The 22,219-nt window shown below is 32.7% G+C and overlaps 1 protein-coding gene across 4 annotated transcripts in view; it reads left to right on the forward strand.

Moving 5' to 3' along the window:
• Positions 1-22,219, forward strand: part of LOC106478094 (ribosomal protein S6 kinase alpha-2-like) — a 122,425-nt gene that overhangs the window by 30,632 nt on the left and 69,574 nt on the right. For 3 of the 4 annotated variants that reach the window (XM_013938609.2, XM_022381620.1, XM_013938610.2), the window contains exon 1: positions 4,583-4,902. The exons of the other annotated variant lie outside the window; for it this stretch is intronic. In XM_013938609.2, coding sequence (XP_013794063.1) covers positions 4,828-4,902 — 75 coding nt within the window. In that variant the 5' untranslated portion in view covers positions 4,583-4,827. Of the gene's footprint in view, positions 1-4,582; positions 4,903-22,219 lie in introns of those variants that run through there. 4 annotated transcript variants of the gene reach the window in all.

The following is a 22,219-nucleotide window of genomic DNA, read 5'->3' on the forward strand; positions in this document are numbered from 1 at the left end:
GAACACCAGAAAGAGGGAATTGCTATAGATGTGAAAAATATGGCTTTTGTAGCCGAGACTGTAAAAAATCAACAGCTGTTAGGACCAAGGAAACAATACTCTAAGGATGAATCTTCGAGCAACGAAATCGAGGGTACAACAAAGGGCTAATAAGACATCAGGAAACGAGAATTAGCTAGATTTATGGGACAAATCTATCTTCCCCAAATGAGATAAAAATCTCATTGTTTAAAGAAACCAATCCACGAGTCCATGAGTTTATTGATTGGAAGTCTTGATTCTACAGCTATAATAGTTAAACCCAATTTGGTAATGAAAGGTGGGAAACTGCCTCTAAATATGAAGAAAGAAGAGGGAATGATATGAAAAGCAAGTGTTGATAAAGTTTTAGCAAAAAGGAAATTGGAAGTAACCCTTACAATATGAAAATTCTATCTGCATGTGATGTAGGGATAATTGACATTGAAGAAGAGTGCATATTGCGAACTGCTTTCATGTGAAGACTTGGATGTAAGGCTAGGCTAGCTTCAAGTAAATTTACAGCCTATGATAAGACAATCTTTATCACAGGAAATGGATTTTTGCTATTTTTCGTGTTATAATTTCGATTATATAATGGTCCTGCTACATTCCAACAAATAATGAAGTGTGCTCTATTCGAAATACCCTGGAATGTTGCACTCATCTACTTGGATTACATAACTGTACATGGGAAGACAAATTATAATGATTTTCAATGGCTAAGGAAAGTGCTGGACTGGCTGAAGAATTGAGAACCTTAAACTGAATCCCCAGAAATGGGAATTATTCCATCAACAGGTGAGTTTCCTGGGGCATATAGTATATAGATCCATTGAAGGTTCACTGTTCTTCTACTGTCGTTGTTTTGTAAATCTTTCTCTGTCTTAGCTTGCCCTGTACACAAACTACTTAAAGTCAAATAAGTTTTGTTTGACCTGTGATTGGGAAAAACATTCAATAAAGTGAAGATGGAGTTGGCATACCCAACTCTGAAAGGTTTACTCAATTTAGATATGGATGCTAGTAATTTTGCTGTAGGAGCAGGTTTGTCACAAGTACAACACTCGTGACTGCATACTATAGAGATGCAATGAATGCCACAGAAAGGAGCTGCTGTACAACTTGAAATGAGCTTACTTAGTGTTGTTCGAGTCATGAATCACTTTAATCATTATCTGTATGACCAAAAGTTTGCACTTCAAACAGATTATTGCAGCATTAAAGTGGCTGGTAAATTTTCGTAATCCAGAAGGCTGAATATCAAGATGGATTGAGAACCTTCAAGAGTGCACCTTCAACATTGTTCATCACTCTAGACAGAACCATGGAAATGCTGACACATTATCTTAAAGACTAAATGCTAATGAAGAGTGTAAACACTGTAAGAAAAGGAAAACTAGGATAGAAAGGAGTACCAATCTAAAGTAAAGCAAAGTGTAGTCCAAAATGTCCCTTCACAAGTGATGATGAAGAACTATTGTGGTACAACACTCAACTGATGGCTGCTCAGGAAAAAGATACGAGTATAAAATCAATTATTCAATGACCCAAGAATAGTGCAGAAAGAACCTCATGACAAAGATCGCTCCATATAGCTAAAGATGTATTGATCACAATGGGATTCCTTATGTTTACAAAAGGATTTTATATATCAGAAAGGAGAAAATGCCAGTAGACAGAAATAATGTCTATAGTTGGCACTTCCACAGTCTCTACATTTTAAGACACTCCATCGTCCCCACAACCTTCCAATGGCTGGGCATTTAGGTGTTATAAAGACACTGAAGCCAGTAAAAAACACTTCTACTGGGTTGAATGCCATGGTCTGTGGAGAACTAGTGTAAAACAAGTGAACTATGATGTGCGTAAAAGAGTTCATGAAAGAAACAGCATGAGCAGCTACAACAGCTTTATATTGAAGCACCACTGAAGAGAGTTTCTGTTGATGTGCTTGGTCTTCTGCTACAGAGTAACAGTGGGAATGCATGCATCATGGTTGTGATTCAATATTTCACCAAATGGTCAGAAGCATATGCTGTTCCCTATCCAGAAAGCACCAAGGAAACTCATCAACGAATTTGTTTCAAGATTTGGTGTGTCCATGGAACGTCACTCAGATCAGGGATGAAACTTTGAATCAGACTTGTTTGTGGAAATGTGCCAGATCCATGGGATTAAAAACATCAGAACAATTCCACTTATAATAAGTGGAACTGGGTTTGTTTTATAAAGCTGCTTTATTTTTTTAGAGTTATGGTTGCAGTTTTTTGGGTTTGTTTTATTCCAAGGTCGCTTATTTGGGCTTTTTGAAAGAGCTGACTTCAACACACAGGAAAATAGTTGTAGGAGTGGTTTTGGTTGTTGACTGTGCCAATGATTAGCCTATTTTAGAATCATCCTATCCCCACTCCTCTTCATTTAAAAAACACACCCACAATCGTGAACTTTCTGGCTTGTCCACTTGACACATTCTATATTTCAATTAAGCTGCACAAATCAACATTTTGAGAGGAAACCATAAAAGAGCAGTTTTGGGCTTTTATTAAAAACAGTGTTGCTTGTTTTGAATGGCAGTGCAGTTTATTTTTCTCACGAGATTTGGTAACACTATTCTTCCTCCATCTTCTGATGGTATGGTGAAGAAATACAACCACGGAATAACAGTGGAAGATCTTTAGATGTTCAGAAATATACATGGCTAATTGATTTTACAGCATACCAGCTATGTACCATCATCATTGATGTTTGAGAAATAACTTAAAGTGCCATTAGACTTTCTGTACCCTCGTCCAAAGATTTATCATTCAGAATAGTCTTAAACTGAATATGTTAAGAGATTAAGGAATACAATTGATGTCATACATGATTTTTACCAGAGAAAGCTTTAAATCAGCTAGTGATAAATTGAAAAGTTGATGCTAATAAGAAGGGATTTCATCGAGATAACATGCTTTGGCTATACAATCCCTGTTACAAGAAAGGATAAACTCTAAGGTTAAGCAGCAATGTATGCTGTATTGAAGAGAATCATTGATGTGTTACACAGATTCTAGAAGGATGGGGCGATCTAAGTTAAAGTTATCATAATGATTGGCTTAGGAAATAGTTGGTAAGAGAATGGCCAACTGGGTAACCTCAGAGAACAACTTGTCAACAGAAGCTCAACCTGGAGTTCCTGTCAAAACTACTTCCATAGAATAATTAAGATCGGAGTCACCAGTGAATTTATCCGACCATTTATTTAGGGAGAACTCACCCAGAAACAACAAGAGACAAATGCCATCTCATCTGTATATTATGGGCATTGGAAGAGAAAATCGTCAAAAATACTTGGTGAATAGACAGTTTAGTGTAGTGCTTTATTTCTGTAGTATAATTGTTCAAGGGACTTCACAATCCAAAAAGGGGATGTGTTGTAAATCATATTTTAATGTTGTAATTTGTTTGTTATCTAGAGTGATCTGCGGGTCATAATGATGATATTAATATAGGCCTAGAGAGTTCTAAAGATTTGACGTTATGTTTTCTAGTAAATTCGAGAGTAGATTATATATATATACTGGGTTTCAGTGAAACATAAAAAAAAGATAGTTGAGAAGATAGAGAGTTGTTTTTAGAAGGTGGATTGAATCAGTCAGTGTGTTTTTAGTGAAGTATTTGGATCTGTGATATCTATCACGTCTATTGAGTTATTTTGTACAAGTAAGTTGATCTTTTTAGTTAGTGCAGTACAGCTGGTGTGATTGTAAACGTGATCTGCAACTTATCACAGTGTTTAAGCTTGTAGAAACGTTAAAGGAGGAATGAACTAATTTGTTATCATTATGTGGACTGGACGTTGAATTACTTTCACCAGATAATTTAAAAGAAACTGCCAACGAGAGAACAAGGTCACAACATTATTAAGCATATTGTTAAAGAATGGGCCATCTATGATGTACCCAACGTGGATATGGAAACCCGATTTTTAGAGTTTTAAGCCATCAGACTTATTGCTGAGCCTGGGGGGGGGGTGACTAATAATTTGAAAAGAAAGAAACTATAAGGAAATATTGTGATCATAATTATAAGTACTGCTGCTTTTTGTCATTTTATGTGAAAGTGTTTTAGTTAAAATGACTTTTTACCTTACTTTGTATTATTACAAGTTATAAGAAGTGAGTCAAATTTTTTCCCGCTTTTATATACTTATGATATTTTGCTATTATTTGAAATAAATCATGTTATAAAACCATTAATTTGTGAGTTTAAGGCCCATTAGTGCTTCATTAGTAATAATACAAATAACAATAAACCCACCAGCTAGTCAAGTTACATAACTAAGTATTTTCTTCTGTTACATTTTTGCATGTATCGAAATAAAAAAAAAACACGGCTCACAGCATTTGAAAAGCGAAATGAGCAAAAAAATCCTTCTTTTGAAAATAAAAATAAAAGTTTTAAAAGATCTGTCAAGTGAATTTAGTTCTTCAAAAATCATCTTTATTAAATTTACGTTTCACTACCTGAGAACTTATACGATGTTAATGCTGAAGACGATATTTTGTTTCACATCCATTGTCAAAGAAGAATTGTGGCGTTTGTACAAAATTGGTAGTTAGTCTCTTAAACTGCTTAATTACTAGCACCATTTGATAAATGTTATTGAGAGAAATTCTGTAGAATATTTCCTTTGAAACAATAGGCTAGTCTCTCTCTTACATTTTAACATCCGTTTCCGGCATCGCCATTTTGGCGGAAACGAGGAAAAGGTCATAGTATAGGCTTGTAGTTGTTTGTATGTTATAAAATTAGGTGTTTGTGTGAATGAAACTGGAGGCCAATATGCCTTTAGCACAATTCGTAGGAGACCCATGGAAATCAGTGAAGCAAGAAAATGAGGTAAACTATTATTGCACGTTTTATTTTTAATGCATATCTTAAAGCTCATATGTTTGATTAAGCGGTTGTTGAAGTTTAGTTGTGAAGTATACTGTCCAGTATATAGGATTTGGAGTATTACTATTAATATTATAACTATAACCACTTGTGAGTTGTAATGCTAACCTTGGTTCTACTTCTATGTAACACTAGTAGCAGTAACAAGATAAGTTAGGTTTCTCACGCCACTGCCGTGAAGCGACACATGATTTTCTGAATGGACAAAATTAATAGAACAAATGCATGTAAGATTTTTTTTATTTTGTTCACTAAGAAAATTAATTTGGTACTTTATAATTTTGATCAGAACTGTTCTATAAATTTCTTGGTTTTGTGGTTTATATTAGTAGTGATTCATAACTAATTTTTTGCATTGTTTACTTCTAATTTTAATTTCAATCTGCTTAAAAGATGACCTAATGAAATGAATAATAAAATGGAAGAGATGAACTGGAAGAAAGAAAGCTTTGTCAAATGTGGCTAGCTAAAAATCAAATATATAATAACATTGTATTCTGATGGTACAGCAAGGATTAGGTATCACAAATATTTAGCTTGCAAGTTGCATGTTCTCTGAATTGAGAACCACATTGTATGTATGATGCATTGAAAGACATAAACATGGTTAACATGTATGAACGTTTTTTCGTCATTTGCTACAGACAATTAAATGAGGTATATATCCTAAACATGCTTCAGAATTTAAAAAGAGTAATGAGAATGTAAGTTTGATTACAGGTGTGAAATAGACTAACAGCAAAAGAAATGCAGAGGATAACGTGTAGAAACAAAAGAAAATGATTAGATATGATACAAAGTGTCATGGGAAAAAATACCTTAATAAGATTCTTATTCTAAGTATTTTTGCTTTGCAGTTTTTCTTGTATGCATTTTGTGCATGAATATTGAGGATCTTGCTGCAGTGGGTAAGTGGGCATCTGGTACTGCTAGTGCTGCCTAGCACTATCAAAATCACTAAAGGACTTCAATTGTTAAATAAGAATGGCCTGCAGTTCAGAGCATACATACTTATCCATTTTAAACAGCATACTATAATTGTGTATGTTTACTTATGCCTTACTTAACTATGTGGCTTCCCTTTGATCTTATAGACCATTTGAAAATTGTAATGTTTTTATCTAAGCAATTAAAGGGAGTGAGGTTAATGAGTTTCTGTTGCTGTATGTATTTTAACAGATGTATGTTGGAAAATTGTACCAAAAGGTATTTATCTGGGAAATTTCCACTTTTCCGTGATTTGAAAACAATTTTTTAGCATTTCTAATTATTGGGGTTAAAATAGACAAAGTTGTTAGTCTTTAGGCTACAAAAAAATAATTTCTACAAGAAACTTCACTTTTCTTGTGGCTTCATGTTACAGTTACATGTTTGTTTTGTTATTAGTTAACAGAGTGGAATGTTTGTGACTGGCCCGTATAGAGTGGCCAGACATGTTGGCTGTAGCTTTCTATTCTGTTGTCCTGATAACAGCTATTGAGACAAGCATTCATTTCAATTTCATAAGCAGTTTTAAAAGTATGTTACTTCATTTTTTAGCTGTCCTTTCTACCTGACCAGCTACTAATCATATTAATTATTTAGCATTTTCAACCATCAAATTAGTGAATTTTAAATAGTCATTGATTAAACAACCAAAATACCAGCAGATGATGGCAGCAAGCCTTATTTTTAACATTTAGTAGCTGGGGGATCATTTGTTTTTGTTCTTTGTGACTTTAATAGCACAGGAATGCTTTAATCATATTTTAATATAATATGCATAGAGACTGAAAATAAGTTTGTTTTTCAATTTGAATTCTGTAAATTTATTGTCATTTCTCATACAATTTGTCTAGATCTCTTTGTAAAGTTCTTTTTATATTCTCTTGTATCCATTTCCTCCTTAAAATGTCCGGGGTTTTGGACTTGCACACATAGATGGTCTAGTGTAATGAGATTGTTAAGTTTGCAATACATTATGTTCTATGTCATGCAGTCATGGACTCTTAGTGTGCCAGCTGTATCATTTCTTTAGATAGTGCTGACTTTTATGATTCACAAATATGCTGCCTGATCACTAGTTTGTGTGATGGATCAGACTTCTCTTGTTGTTTGAGTTGGGATTCAAGTTTTTATATGTGAATAATTTAGTTTATATGTATTATTTGTAGTAACTTGAAAATTGTTATTATATTTTCTGTTTATATTTTTGGCTGTTTTTATAACTATAAACTGTGTTAATTGTATTTATTAAATCTTCTGCAAAGGACATTTCTATATAAATGCTGTTATAGAGGCCAAAGTTGGTGAAGTGGCAGTGTGATTTCATGCAACTTGAGGTATAACAAATGATGATGATTAAAACATGTTTTTCGTCTTAAGTTTTGGTCATCATAGTTAACTATGATTGTAAATTCCATGAGAATTTAGCAGAATAGTGTCTAATATAGAGCCCCTGATTCTATGGTATTGCTGTTTTTGTCAGATGGTTTTGATTCTGTATGGGTAGGTGGCTCAACTGACTGTCAGAAATGATATTTTTTCTAAGTTAATCTTTATTGTGAATAACAAAGTTGTGTGGGAATTACCCATGGTTTATACTAAGAAGGTTAGATGAAACCTTATGAAATATGACTGGAAATTGACAGTAACTTAAGTTAAAAGACCACGGGAAGATTTATTCTAATTTGGTCTTGTTTTGTTTTCATCATACTACCTTTTTTTTTAAATAAATAATGTATATGAACACCAATTAGGAGTTTCTGTTTCTTTCTTTTTTTCTTCTTCAGATATTTTTGGTAATACTTTCAATAGATATTATTTTATCCACATTTAGGACTAAAGTACAAGGTTGTTACATTTATTCTTGGTTCCAAAAATGTAATTGTGTTAACTGACTTGTTGGAAATGGCCATCCAGGTCCACAAAAATTTTTTATGGATTGGGAAAAATAGGCAGAAGGATGATTTGTTTCACTTAGAGCAATCATTGATGTCATGACTAGAACTTAAACTAGGAAATATGATTATTTTATCCAAAAATATATACTATTATTAGGGAATCCTTGTGTTCAACTACTGAACCTCTTAAGTAGTTTTGGTAATGCTAATAATGTAACTGATTCAGTTTCACAAAACACTGAGAATCAAGAAACTTATTTCACAAGGTTGAAAAATATTCATGAAATAACTATTTTGTCTGATTCAATTGATATATCTCCAGATCAATGGATTTAAGAATGTAACATATATATAAGACAAGTAATTATTTGCCAGATGATATGTTAAAAAAAGGCTGTCAGCTTTTGGTAGAGCTCTTTTTATGAATGGTTCATGATCGTGTCACTTATGTTGGGTATGTAGCAAGATTTTGACAAGCCTTTTTAAAGAAAAGCCATATGAAAACTATAAGCTGCTATATAAAACTTTTCAGATAAATGATACTTTGCTTTTGTTGTTAAAATGCTAGGAATACTTAAGTGAATGATGTAACCCCCCATTGGAACAGGAAATGGTTAAGATAATTTTGGGTTATGTATTTGATAAGTTTAAGATTTCATTGTATAATGAAGGAACATCTGTAACAGTTGCTGAATTACTGACTATATCACATAATTTGATGATAAATCTTGGAGATAATTATTTAGAACATGAGAGGTTGGATAATGTTTTTAAATAGATATTCTTCCATGAAAGGTCAATATTTATGTTGTTTTAGAGTTTGTCATCAAACAAGACATTGTAGATTTTGGGATTCTACTTATTATAAATCTCGGAGAAATTATTTGATAGAAGTCTTCCAGTAGGGAAGTTTTCTTCCATTATGCAAAGAGAATATTTTGTTATTTTGGAAAGTAAAGACTTTTGGTGGTGAAAAACACTATAGAGTTCTTGGGGGTATTGGAGCTTTTGTTTCTGTGATCAGTGATTCCTAGGTTTCTGGTTTAATGGATATTAAATCTCTGGATATGAAGCTGGTTTTTGGTTAATTCACAAAAATGCCCTGTTGATGGTATGACTTAATTTTCTTTTGTCTTGCAAGGATGAAGATTTTCTCATAACGTTTACAAATCCACAAACTTTACAGTAATACAGAGAATGGAATGAAAAACAAATATGAGGTAAAATTGAGTGCTGCTTCTTGTGAAATAATTGCAGATATTCAATACTATCCACGTAAAAATTGCTAGAAATACAAGAAAGATTTAGTTCATATTTATGATTCAGAGAAAATAGAGGATGCAGACATTAAGGTTCTTAAAGGAGATATTGATAAAATTGTTTGGGTATAATTAAGGAAGAAAATATACTTCTTGGGAAAATTGTAGGAGCTATTGGTAAGAAAGCGGTAAGTAATATGCCAGAAATGAACAAAGTAAAGAGAGGAAGTGTTATGACATATAATTTGAGAATGGGCATGAGGTCCGGCTAGAAGAGTTGGAGGTTGAATCATGTGACTTGTTTTTATATGATGATTTGGAGAGACAGAATATGCTACATTCATCAGGGTTACTGAAAGTAGAATCACGTAAATTATTGGAACTCGAGAAGATTGAGTTAAACAGGTTATTGGAAGAACTTGCATCCATTTTTGATGTTCACCTAGAAAGTACAGACTTAATTTTTCATCATATTGTCATTCCAGCAGCTTCACCAATATTCCCTATAGTATAATTTACTGAAGAAAAAAGAAATAGAGAAGCATATTTAGAAACTGTTAGAAGATGATATTATTGAACCTGCAATAAATTCTTGGGCCTCTCCAGTTGTTGTGGGACCAGATTCTTTTGGATTAGTGGAAACTCAAATCAAATACAATACTACATAAGTGTCCTTTACTTCATGTAGAAAATATATTAACTTTTATGGGCAAGGCTCAGTACATAAGTACATTTATTCTCTGACTAATCGCAGTTGCCTGTTGATGAAGCTAGTAGGCCAAAAACTGCATCTGTTTCCCACTATGGGTTGTTTCAATTTAAGGTTCTACCCTTTGGATTGTGCAGCATTTCAGCTACTTTTGAATGATTAATGAATTTTGTTCTGTTGGAAATTTTCTATGAAATAACAGTGTCATATATTGATGATATAATAGTAAGTAACTTTCCATATGTTTAAATAGCATAAAGAAGATTTGAAAGAGGTAATAAAACAATTAAATCAAAGTAATTTTACTGTATAATTGAATAAGTATTATTTTTGCCTTACTAAGTTCCTATTTTTAGGTTTTGTTATAAATCCATATGGAATTACTGTTGATAGTAATAATAAAGTAAATGCTATTGAAGGTTTTCCTACTTTCAAAAACATAAAAGGAGTATGCCAGTTTTGGGGCATTTGTTAGAGATTTGTTTCCAACTATTCCAGTGTCAGTGAATGATCCTTTGATGCTTTTGGCACATAAAGATGTTGCATTTAACTGGTCCGAAGAGTGTCAAAATTTCATCAAGCAGTTGAAACAAAACTTTATCATGGAACCTGTTGTGGTGGTGGTGGATTGTAATAAACCTTTTGAAATTTATTGTGATGTATTGGATATAGGATTAGGTGCAATGTTGATTAAGTTAAATGAGAATGAAGATGGATGAATTGTTTGTTATGCTAGTCAACTGTTAAGCATGCAAGAAAGAAAATACAGTATAACAGAAAAATAATGTATGACTTTGGTATTGCAAATTGAATTATTCTGTCCATATGTTGAGGGTATTGCTTTTATAATAGTTACAGAAATGCTGGATTCAAGTGGCAGTTTAATAAAATGAATCATTTGGAGAGATTAGACAGGTGGATTTTGAGACTCCAAGAACTTAACTTTATAGTAACTTATGAAACTGGAAAGTATAATGTAATAGTTGGTGCATTTTCCAGAAGCCCTTTTTCTAAACCTCCATAAGACAGAGGCCATTTCATTTCTGTAGATTGTGCTGATTCATGCATGTGTTGTCTGCTCACCAGCTCATATGTTGGATCAGACTTCTCCTCTTGTATATGATGAGATTTAAGTTTTTGTATGTCAATAATATGGTTTAAATGTATTATTTGTATTAACTTTATTGTTATATTTTCTCTGTATATTGTTGTTTTTTTGTAACTAAACTGAGTTAATTATTAAACTTTCTGCTAGGTGATGTTCGTATATATAAATGCTGTCATATAGATCAAAGTTGGTAAAGTGGCAACATTTTAGTATGTATTGGTGTATAACAAATGTTGATTATTAAAATTTGTTTTACTTAGATTTTGGGTCATAGTTAACCCTGATTCTAACCTCCCTGAGAGCTTAGTGGAAGAGTCATGAAAAAGTAGTTACACTGTGTTAAATGCAGAAGCCTAATACAGCCTATTTTGTTTGTTGTTTTCATACATGTCTAATCCTTTGTTCTTAAATTTGGGGGGTTTCTAGAACTTGATATTGGTTTGGCACCCAAGTCTAGAGCATGTAACTTAATCATTGCAGAGTTGTATCTTTCTGTAGTTATTTCATATTTCAGAAGTTCTTGGATAATTCCACATTTTTATGACATAATTTTGAAGCCTCTAGCATGAGAAGGGTATGTGTGTGTGTGTTAACTGTGAAGTTTAACTGGTTGTTGAGAAAGGCCCAGGTGTGTTCAAGATGGCTAGAATATTGGTGACATCATCCTCGCTATAAGAATTAGAATATTCTATGAAGAAAAGTGACAGGACAGAGTTGTGCATTTCTTACAATATACAAATCTGTAGTCAGCTTTTTTTTATTGATTAATTACTTGTCTAAAATAAGTTTTTTTAAAAAGAATCCTGCAATGTTAATATTTTTATGGAAGAATCTGAAAAATTCTAATAATTGTAAAGCAGTTGAGTGGGATTATTTCAAGAAGACTCGAGACAATTTCAAAGTGGTCAGTGAGAGCTCATTTTGATACCAAATTAATGCAACAGTGCCAACAAATGAGAACTAACATAAAATGTAAGAAATTCTCACAACAACACTGCAAGTTCTATGTGGATCTGAATTGATTGTTGAGGTAAGTATCTTATTTACGTAATATTGAATCAGATATAGCCTAAGGACATTAGGCATTAGGCTTAGTTTGTTAATTTTAATTGTGTAAGATCTACAGAGGTATGAAGAGTCTTACATATTCTCCTTATTGTGCATGTACATATTTTGAAGTAAAATAGTCCAAATCAACTGCGTGTAATAAAAATGAACATCACCATGCCAGTAGATATTTAAAAAAATTCTAATCCTATGAGTATGTTAATAAAATTAGAGGGAAAAACTATTTATTTGATCTTGATGAAACTTGGAGTAAGGTATTATATTGGTTCTGTGGATAGCATGAATGTCAAACCTTGACATTTTTCCACCTTGGATATTTAAAAATGGTTGTAATTTAAAACCTTACATATATGATCTTTGATGTGGAGGCATTCAAAAAATAGAATTTAGTGATATTGTTATAGATTATCTATATAGTATTGTACTAGGTTCTGAACAACTAACAGATAATACAGAGTACATGCAGTAGCCTTCATTATTCCTTACAGGAAAATATAACTGGTTTTCAGTTTCAGCATTGTAGCTTTCATTACATACAATTCACTTAATTCTGTAGTTTAGATCATGTTTCTTTATTTTGCATATTGAAACTGTTAGTCACACAGAACAGCTTTTTTTTATTGTTAAACAGGTTTAAATAATGTGTGTCCCAAATGGTTCTTAAGAGATTGTTCAGGTTCATCTTCACATGTGCATTGTATAGGAAAACTAGTTGTCTCACTGCTTTTCTAAAAATGTTAGATTGATTGAATGGTATTGGAAACATACCATTAGGTTGTTGTAGCCTACTTTTTTCTGAGATCATAAAATATCATAAACAACTTTCTAATGTCACTTTGAAGAAGAACATTAAATCTCAAAATGGTATAAACAATTTCTTGAGAACTAGCCAAATCAATGGAATTTTACAAATGAAAATTCTTGTTAACTGAACATGCATGGGGTTGGTCCATTGTATTAGAGAAGTAATATTGACTATAATTCAGAATTTATGAAGTGTATTTCCACTAAATGTGTTATGCTTTTAGTCAACAGTACAATTGCATTGTACACAAAAATATCAGATGTGTTACTAAAGATACATCTGTGAAATGGTGAAGTAAGTTTGACTCAGACTATGATAAGTTAGAATACAAGATGACATTCATGTAAAGAATAGAAATACTTCATCATACAGTGTGATTTTGAATTTGCATGACATCTATAACCTATTAAATGCATACCTAAAGTTTTTTTCAGCATTCCTGTATGTTGTATCTGGTATTTTCACTATTCTAACATGAATTGTTTCAAAGTCAGTTATGTAGGGTAACTTGAAAAGTTGATAACTGTGGCATAAAATGTATAATACCATGTTGAATGGCATTCTATGCAAAGTTTGGGTATGCATACTTGGACCCCCACCTGTGCATATAGGGTTAAATGTTTGAAAAGCATGGCATACTTTATGTACCAAGGATGTTCATAACGGTAATGCAGGAGTAAGGGTAACTTAGAGATTTCTGAAAAAGGCTGATGTTTGAGCATCTTTTAGCTAAATCCAACTTTCATTGAAGCCAAGATATGCATTTCAAAGAATGGACTATTACATTACAGTGAAACAACTTTCCAGGAAAGAGGAAACTGAACAGCAGGAAACTTCTTCAGAAATGGGCATGCTTAACATTTGTATACTTGTCATCCTTGCCCAATGATGAAGTTGTTATATATGGGAACTGGATAGAGAAGGTGAGTTTATTGATAGTTAAACTAGTCCATTAAGGTATATTAACTTTCTGAAATTCTCAAATTTTCTGTCCCTACAATGATAAACTGGACTTTATATAATGCCATCACTTCAGAAAGGTTTTTTTTACTGTTTCAGATGGGGTGATTATTATTTCAAACAGCCATCCAGGAAACTACCAGGCTGTATTAACTAAGTCACTGTGAATGAAAAGGTTTATGAGTCAGTGTAAATAATTTCCATTTATTGACTTAAGACACATTTCTTATTAGTGATGAATCATCAGAAAATTCTATATCTAAAGTGGACACTTGCAAAGATCTGTCATAAGTAAGAATACACTACACAATCAGCTTAAACTGTCATTGGACCATCCACATCCATTTCCTCCAACAAATTCTGAAGATCATGAATACTGTATGAATCTGTTAGGATAAAGGTCAAGGACATTATTAATAAGCTTGTAAGTTAGTGTTGAAACTAAATTAAATTTTTAATGAGGCCATTATTCTTATTAAAAACAGAGGGACAATTTTAAAGTATTGTGAAAAGTGGTGGATTTGTGGCTATGGATCATGATGTTGAAGTTCTTGAACAACTTTATGATAGTAATTTGCATAACTGCTTAGATTTGAACCATTCAGATAAAATCTGAAAGAATGGTAATGTTGCATTAGCTAGAACCTGTTATAACTCCATAGGTATTTAGTAACTTAAAATCCCACCACAGTAGAACCCCTGCATTTTGTGGTCTATAGAGGAATTACAAACTTGGAATATCCTTTAGACTTATTTTATCTACCAATGGATACCCAAAAGATGTTTGTATATAAATGCTGTCATATAGATCAAAGTTGGTAAAGTGGCAACATTTTTGTATGTATTGGTGTATATAATAGAACGTGTTTTCCTTAGGTCTTGGGTCATAGTTAACCCTGATTCTAACCTCCCTGAGAGCTTAGTGGAAGAGTCATGAAAAAAATGGTTACACTATGTTAAATGCAGAAGTCTAATACAGCCTGATGATGGATTTATGACAAGTCTTCAGTGATGTTTTAGACACTGTGGGACCATAGTATCTCCATGCTTTGGCCATAGATCCTTCAAGTAACAAGATAGCAGCATTGTTTAGAATGATTCAAATAGTAATTGGTTGCTACCACTTCATAAATCAATTTCATTAAAGTCGAAGTTTTACTTTCAAGCATACATTACCTTGTAAATGTCTATATTTTTCAAGAGTCATCCAGTACTATAGCTGATGGAAATGTAAAACCAGTCTTTATGAAAAACCCTCTAAAAACCTTCACTCCTGCATTACCTTTTTACATCATTCCTGATCCATGAAGCATCCAACATTTCTGTGTATTTAACAACAGCTTCTCATATTTGTAACAATTCCATTGATTTGGCTAATTCTGAAGAAAATCTTCACACCGTTTGGAGATATAATGGTTATCTTGAAAGTGTCATGAGTGAGTTGTTATATTTGATAACCACAGAGAAGAAAGTAGGCACAATAACCTGAAGGAATATTTCAGATACCCTTTCATTAGGTTTCTAACATGTTTAATGAAGCAGTGAGAAAATAAGGTTTGCTTATTTGTGTAATGGTGTAACTAGGACAGTCTCTCAAGAACTATTTGGTGTAATACCTGGGGGTGCTTGTATCATGTGAGATGATTTCTTTATTTTATTTTATTTTATTTTTTTATTTCTCCCACTATCTGATATCGGGGTTGTGGATAGTTTTCGAAACTGGCCCTGTATTCACATACATCATATTTCCCTTCTTTTCAAACTTTTTGATCTTCAGGTTGATTCTTGAGGAAGAAGGTCTTCCATATTGTTTTTTCTTTGACCCACGGTCAGTTGTTTGCACTGCACACTGTGGTTTGTCTTGTTTTGGGACATTCTTTAGTTGCACCATTAATAGCTATTCTCATTTTTCTGAATATTATAATCAGGATCACATATCTGATTTTATGTCTTCCTTACCTATGAGTCTCAATGCTATTGTTTCTGTTACCAAATGTATCTTTAATTAGCTGATCTACATGTATTACACAAAAACAAATAACAACCTACTTCATTCTCTGTCTTTGCATATATTTCACTTTAATTTGTTTCCTGCTCAGGTAAAGCTTTCCATTAGGAGTTGATTGGGGTTTTAGCATCTCATCTTGTTTCTAGTCATCATTCCCTTCCAGGGTCCTGTGTGTAATGTTTTTGATGCTTGCCATATCTTCTTATACTTTTAGTGTGGTTTTTCATTGATGTAAACAAAGTGAGTCTTTATGACTCACTCATTGACTTTCTGTTCTGGATAATCCTTTAATTGGATTTTTGGGAAACACCCAAGATATTTATCTATGGACCCTGTGCTTTGTGTTTTTTGGGTTAATCATATATTTGACTTCAGTTTTCTATTCATTATATAAATTCCATTCCTCCAATTTCAATTCAAATTTGCAATCTGAGAGTTTTGAATTTTGTCCACAACAAGGGGTATTGATATTGCACTTCATGTTTCTTTGGAGTTTTTACTTTAATCTTTGTATGGTGCCAAAGACAACAGGATATTGTAGACTGGTCTCATTTGTTACAAAGATATTCTTCCTTTCTCAAAGGAATGTATGAGAATCTTACGAAAGTTCCTTCTTGAAGGTATATTGATGATAAATGTGGATTTCAAAGGCACTTACTTACATATCCTCATTCACCCATTTTTGTTTTTCTCATGATGGAGTGATTGTTCAGCTTATGGCCACCCATTATTTTGGCCTGGGATTTGCATTCTATTTCTACACATGTGTAGTCAACCTATTAGATGGTTTTCTACACACACTCCATATTGATTGTTGTTACTGCATGAATGATTACAGAGTGTTGTGCTCTTTGTAAGAGAATAGAGGGTGCCCTCTGGTGGTTGATTATGACTTGGCAAGTATTTTTCTCGTCTTCATATTCACATCATAGTGCGGTATTAGAGATGTCAGAAATGTGATTACCATTATCACTAGATGTCTCGGTTCCAACCAGGATGGGGATCACTTATGTTTTTATTGTTATTTCTTTCTTTATGTTTTGATGTTCGCATTACACTATCTTCAAGTTGTAGTGCTTAAGCCTTTTGTTGGTTTTCCGTGAGTACAAACTCATTTGGCCAGTTATGTAAATCCCTGACCATTTTTGATATGAATGAAGAGAGGCTACTGCCTCTCGAGTATATTCTTTCATGATACATATTTGAACTCTTCCCTTGAGAAACTTCAATTTCAGGACATAATGTTTTCCACACCCACTTATACCACAATTTGTGTCCCATTCTGAAAATAATACCTTCTTTCTAAGTGTCCTTTACATCCAATATTCTTATGAGGCTGGTCTACTCCACTTATTTTCTGATTCTGGATTCTACCTACTTTGCTTGGCTACATATTTCTTGTAGTCTTCTTGCACTGTAGCTTGTAGTTTTGTTTTCCATTTCATCAATTCCCACCTCTTACAGTATGGGTATTCTGATTTTCAGTATTTCAGTCTACAGGGTTTGAATTTTGTTGTTTGAAATTCACAAAATTGTAAAGATTAATATTTAAACTTTAAATAACATTTTGTGCCTTGTTCTTTCATGTGATGATATGTAAAATGAAAATACTGTTCCTGAGCTTCAACTCTTGGATCTCTTACCAGGTACTCTAACAGTGTCACTGAATTCTTTTGTTTGAACATATCTATCTTTAAGATCACAGATAGGAAAACATTATTTTTTAAAATCTATTATCTATTATCATTTAGTTTTCTTGAGCTTACTACTGTGATTGGTAGGCTTTTTAGTGGACATGAGGTAATAAAGTTTTTTACTAAAGAAAATGCTGTTCTCTTTGCCATTAAAAATAGAAACAGTTTACAGTTTTCTTAACTGCATCCCCTCCAAAAGTGGCTCGACAGATCTAAGAATGGTAACATTTAGTTTTATTTTCTATAAGCACATTCTCTGACTATTTAAATATGGCCTTCAGTTTTAAAGCTACATTTCTTTTTTATTTATGTATAAATTGAATATGACATAATTCTGTATAACAGTGTGTACTTATATTTATTAGTGTATACCAGTTTTAGTGTGGACTAAAAATACTTTGTTAGTTAAATACCATCATCTGTATTAAGAGGTTTTTCTTTATTCTATTGTTATTTTTCACAGGAATGTAAAGGTTGAGATGAAATTGTAGAGGACCATCATTCTTTTCCCACCCAAACACCTAAAACAGTTTTGTCATCCCAGACACATAACTTCTAAATGATTCTGATCACTCTTAAGGTGGATGTTCATCAGGCTATTACTGCTATATGCATTGTGATCTTTTATGTAAAATTGGTCCAGAAATGGAATAAAATGGAAAGGAAAGATGTGATAAGAGATGAGAATACTAATTGGTGGAACTTCTTGTTAAGAAGATAGCTAAAGCAAGTCCACTGATTTTGATGTTGGATAGATGGATTGAAATCAAGGAAAACCCTTGTAATCAGATGGCATTTTTAACTCTCAAAGCCATTGAATCAAAAATAAATCTTGTACTGATGGATTTATGACTAAAGTCTTCAGTGATGTTGTAGACACTGTGGGACCAGAGTATCTCCATGCTTTGGCCGTAGATCCTTCAAGTAATAAGAGAGCAGCATGATCCATGCTTAGAGAGAAATATACACCTTATTATCTTTGGCTGTCTACTTGTGGATTGAACCTACTTACTAAGGATATCTGCAATTTCTGAACTCTGAACAAATGTATAGAATTATAATCAAGCAATCAAAATAATTCTATTTGAAAAAAGAAAGCCTACAACAAGTACTTAAACTGTATTCAGGTTGAGAAAGGGGAAAAAGTGATCATCTCTTTTTATTCTATGGACATTCAGTAAGGATCAGTTTCAAAGAACTTTGAAAATGCAATTAGAAATTGAGCAGCATTTACAAGAGGCAACTTTAGATTCACAAGCTTTATCCTAGCTCATATCCACAAAGGTACAAAGGATGATAATTTTTGGTGCAAGTTAGTGATGTGATCGGCGTGTTGCAACTAATATAATCTCTCATACTATCACAAAACTTGAAAGTGACAAACCAATGCTGTCTGAGGTGGTTCATGTTTTCAAGATGAAGCAGCACAATGAAGACAGTTTGTGAAAATCATCTTGTTAGCAGAGGACAAATAATGTATGGTCATATTATTTTCTATCCATCAGGGCTTTTACTTTTCTTCTATCTAACTAGCAACCTATGTATTAAACCTAAAGTACAGAAGTCAAGAGTTTGAGGAAGATGAACAGAGAAACTATAGATATTATCTTAGAGGTAACTGAGCATATTCACAATATGGACCCAGTGATTGTTTTGTTTGACTTGGATGAGGATGGAGCTAAACAGAAATTATGGAGGAAATTCTTGGACAAAACTAACATTAGTGTACTTAAATGGTGGGAAGGACTTACTGGAGTGAGTAGCTGTCTAAAATTGCTGTACAAGTGTTAAGGTTTCCACGTATGGTAGTTTAATATTTATACTTGGAAAATATTTATACCTTATTTATTTGCTCTTTCGAATGTAAACTGAATCATAAATTTCAAATACAATGAAAGATAAAATATGGCTGCTGTGAATTTATTGTTAATATTGTTGCAGGGAAGTTTGACAGATTAATGTGTATTGAAATTTAAGAGTCTTCATTTGAGTATCTTTCCATTATTGCAACTTCTAACATAAGAAAAGCAAAAAATACATAAACTTGAAATGTCGAATTCTGCCAGTGCATTTTGCCTAATGAGAAAGTCTGCTATAGGTAAGTGTGATGATTTAAAATGGCAGCTTGCTGTTTTCTCTCTTAATTATATTGAAGCTCATAAAATTATTTAATAACTAGCTGGAGTACCCCTCCCCTGGATGGAAGTTATGTAAATTCATGATTAATAAAAGGTTATCTTAGAACATGAAGAGTGGCTTCACTTATATGTAATTGTAAAAAATGCAAAAATACCCATAAGAACTGTAAAACACAAAATGTGAAACTGCAACTTTACATGTATCTCCGCATGGACCCAACAAATCTTCAAGCTAAATTTGGTAGAGATCCATCAACAGGGGTGATATAGTGGTTAAAAAATCAAAAAAATCTGTATAACTAGAAAATGCAAAACTGAAAATTTGTATGTATCTCCCCATGAACCCAACAAACCTTAATGCAAATTTGGTGAAGATCCATCAACAGTGGGTGAAATATCAGTAAAAAATGAGAAAATGCAAAAATGCCCATAAAAAATGCAAAACTGAAAATGTTTATGTATCTCCCCATGGACCTATTGAACCTCCATACCAAATTTGGTGAAGGTCCATCTACAGAGGGTGAGATAGTGGTAAAGAATGCAAAAACACCCATAAAACTGGAAAATGCAAAACTGAAAATTTGTATGTATCTCCCTGTGGATGCAGTAAACCTCTATACCAAATTTGGTGAAGGTCCATCTAAAGGGGGTGAAGTAGTGGTAAAAAATGCAAAAACACCCATAAAACTGCAAAAACTGAAAAATTTTATGTATCTCCCCGTGGACCAATAAACCTCTATATCAAATTTGGTGAAGCTCCATCTACAGGGGATGAAGTAGTGGTAAAAAATGCACATAAAAATTGCAAAATGCAAAACTGAACATTAGTATGTACCCCAGCATGGACCTAATGAACCATAACAATTTTGGTGAAGATCCATCTACATCCTGCAAAGTAGTTAAATGGACAGACAACAGACAGTACTATTATATTTATATAGATACAGTAATCACAATGCTATGAAATGATGACTGTCAAAGCAAATAAGTACTTGAAATTATTTTATAACTTGTCTTGCAGATGTAAAGTTTTGCAGTTTGGCCTAAGTTAAATGTTTGTTATTCCTAAACATTTAAAAAAAAATGTGTTTGATATTGCTCATTTTCTTAGGATCTAATCCTTACTCCACTGAGGGGGAGGACCCAGTGCTTCTCCAGTTTCATAGCTATTTACTGAGGACATGTTTTGTGCATGTCTACAATATAACAATGCAGAGTGAATTGGTTCATCATTACTTGGTGGCTATTAACTCATTATGATGTACTTGTTTTGGTAAAGTTTTAAATTTTTTCTTGTATGTATATGTTATATGTACAAGCTTGTACTACATTGTATGAGAAATTATATTATTTTTTTAACTTGAGTTCAGCATCAGTCTGGTATATTAGTATATTAATGTAAGGTAGAGTTTGGATTTATTAATACTTGTAAAATAAGGAATGGTAGAGTTCAGTTTCAGTGGGATTTTTTAGCATGATAAGGCACAATAGAATACAGCTTCAATGAGATTTATTGGCATGATAAAGCACAATAAGAGTATAGTTTCAGTGAAATTTATTGGTATGATAAGGCCAAGTAGTTTTAGAGGGATTTATATGTATGATGAGGTACAACAGAGTTCTATTCAGTGGGATTTACTGGAATGATGAGGAACAATAGTTTCATAGGGATTTGTTTGTATGATAAGGTAAGGCAGATATTAAATTTTTCATTCTAGAACAAACTCAAATTATAACAAGAAAACATAAATGTTTAGATGAAATAGCTTAAATCTCATAACATTATACATTTATATATATATTTATTATTTTTATTATATTGACCTTTCACCCATGCCTGGCTAACAATACAGAAGTTACAAGGATGTGGCTCACATGCACTCATGTTACCGTATCAAATAACATAAAAGGTGACCTTTGGTCTGTACAAAGTAACTTGTCTTGGCTGTGTTTTAGTTGATTAGTATTTTGTAAAATGCAGTCACATTTCAATTATAATAAATTACATATGTATATAGATCATTGCTATTTTGAAACAAATTTTTAAAGTTATTTTTCCTAAAACATAGAACAGTAAATAAAGAAGTAAAGCAAACAGTTATCTCTTCTAATTACGACCTTTGTACTCAGTTGCTGCTTGACATAGGTTGCTAAGCCTTTAAAAATTTTGCACGTGTTGGATATGAAACAAAATGTTTTTTAGGTTTTATTTATATACACTTGAATAACTTAGAAAATCATAAATTACTACATCAATAGAATTCTACTATAATTTATCAAGCTTAGTAACTAAGCTTTATTTGGGTAAAAAAAAATATTAAATTTTGAGCAGACTAAAGACACAACCTACCTCATTGAAATCTTGGTTCAAAAGAAAGAATTGGCAGAAGGAACATTAGAAAGGCTGAGAAAACCACTAGGGGGACATTCTGAGTTCCCAATTGGTTATTTATGTCATGTATAGAAGTAAGTGTATATAAGGGAGCATTTCCATAAATGGAAAGAGGTGAGTGGGGTGCCACTGTGTTTGATTTATTACGTGAGCAATATCTTAACAAATAGAAAAGATAAGACCATCTTATTTTATATTCTAGCTTGTCAATATTTGTAATTTGAGTTTCTAATTCGT

The sequence above is a fragment of the Limulus polyphemus genome, unplaced genomic scaffold, assembly GCF_000517525.1.
Source record: "Limulus polyphemus unplaced genomic scaffold, Limulus_polyphemus-2.1.2 Scaffold179, whole genome shotgun sequence".
NCBI lineage: Eukaryota > Metazoa > Arthropoda > Merostomata > Xiphosura > Limulidae > Limulus > Limulus polyphemus.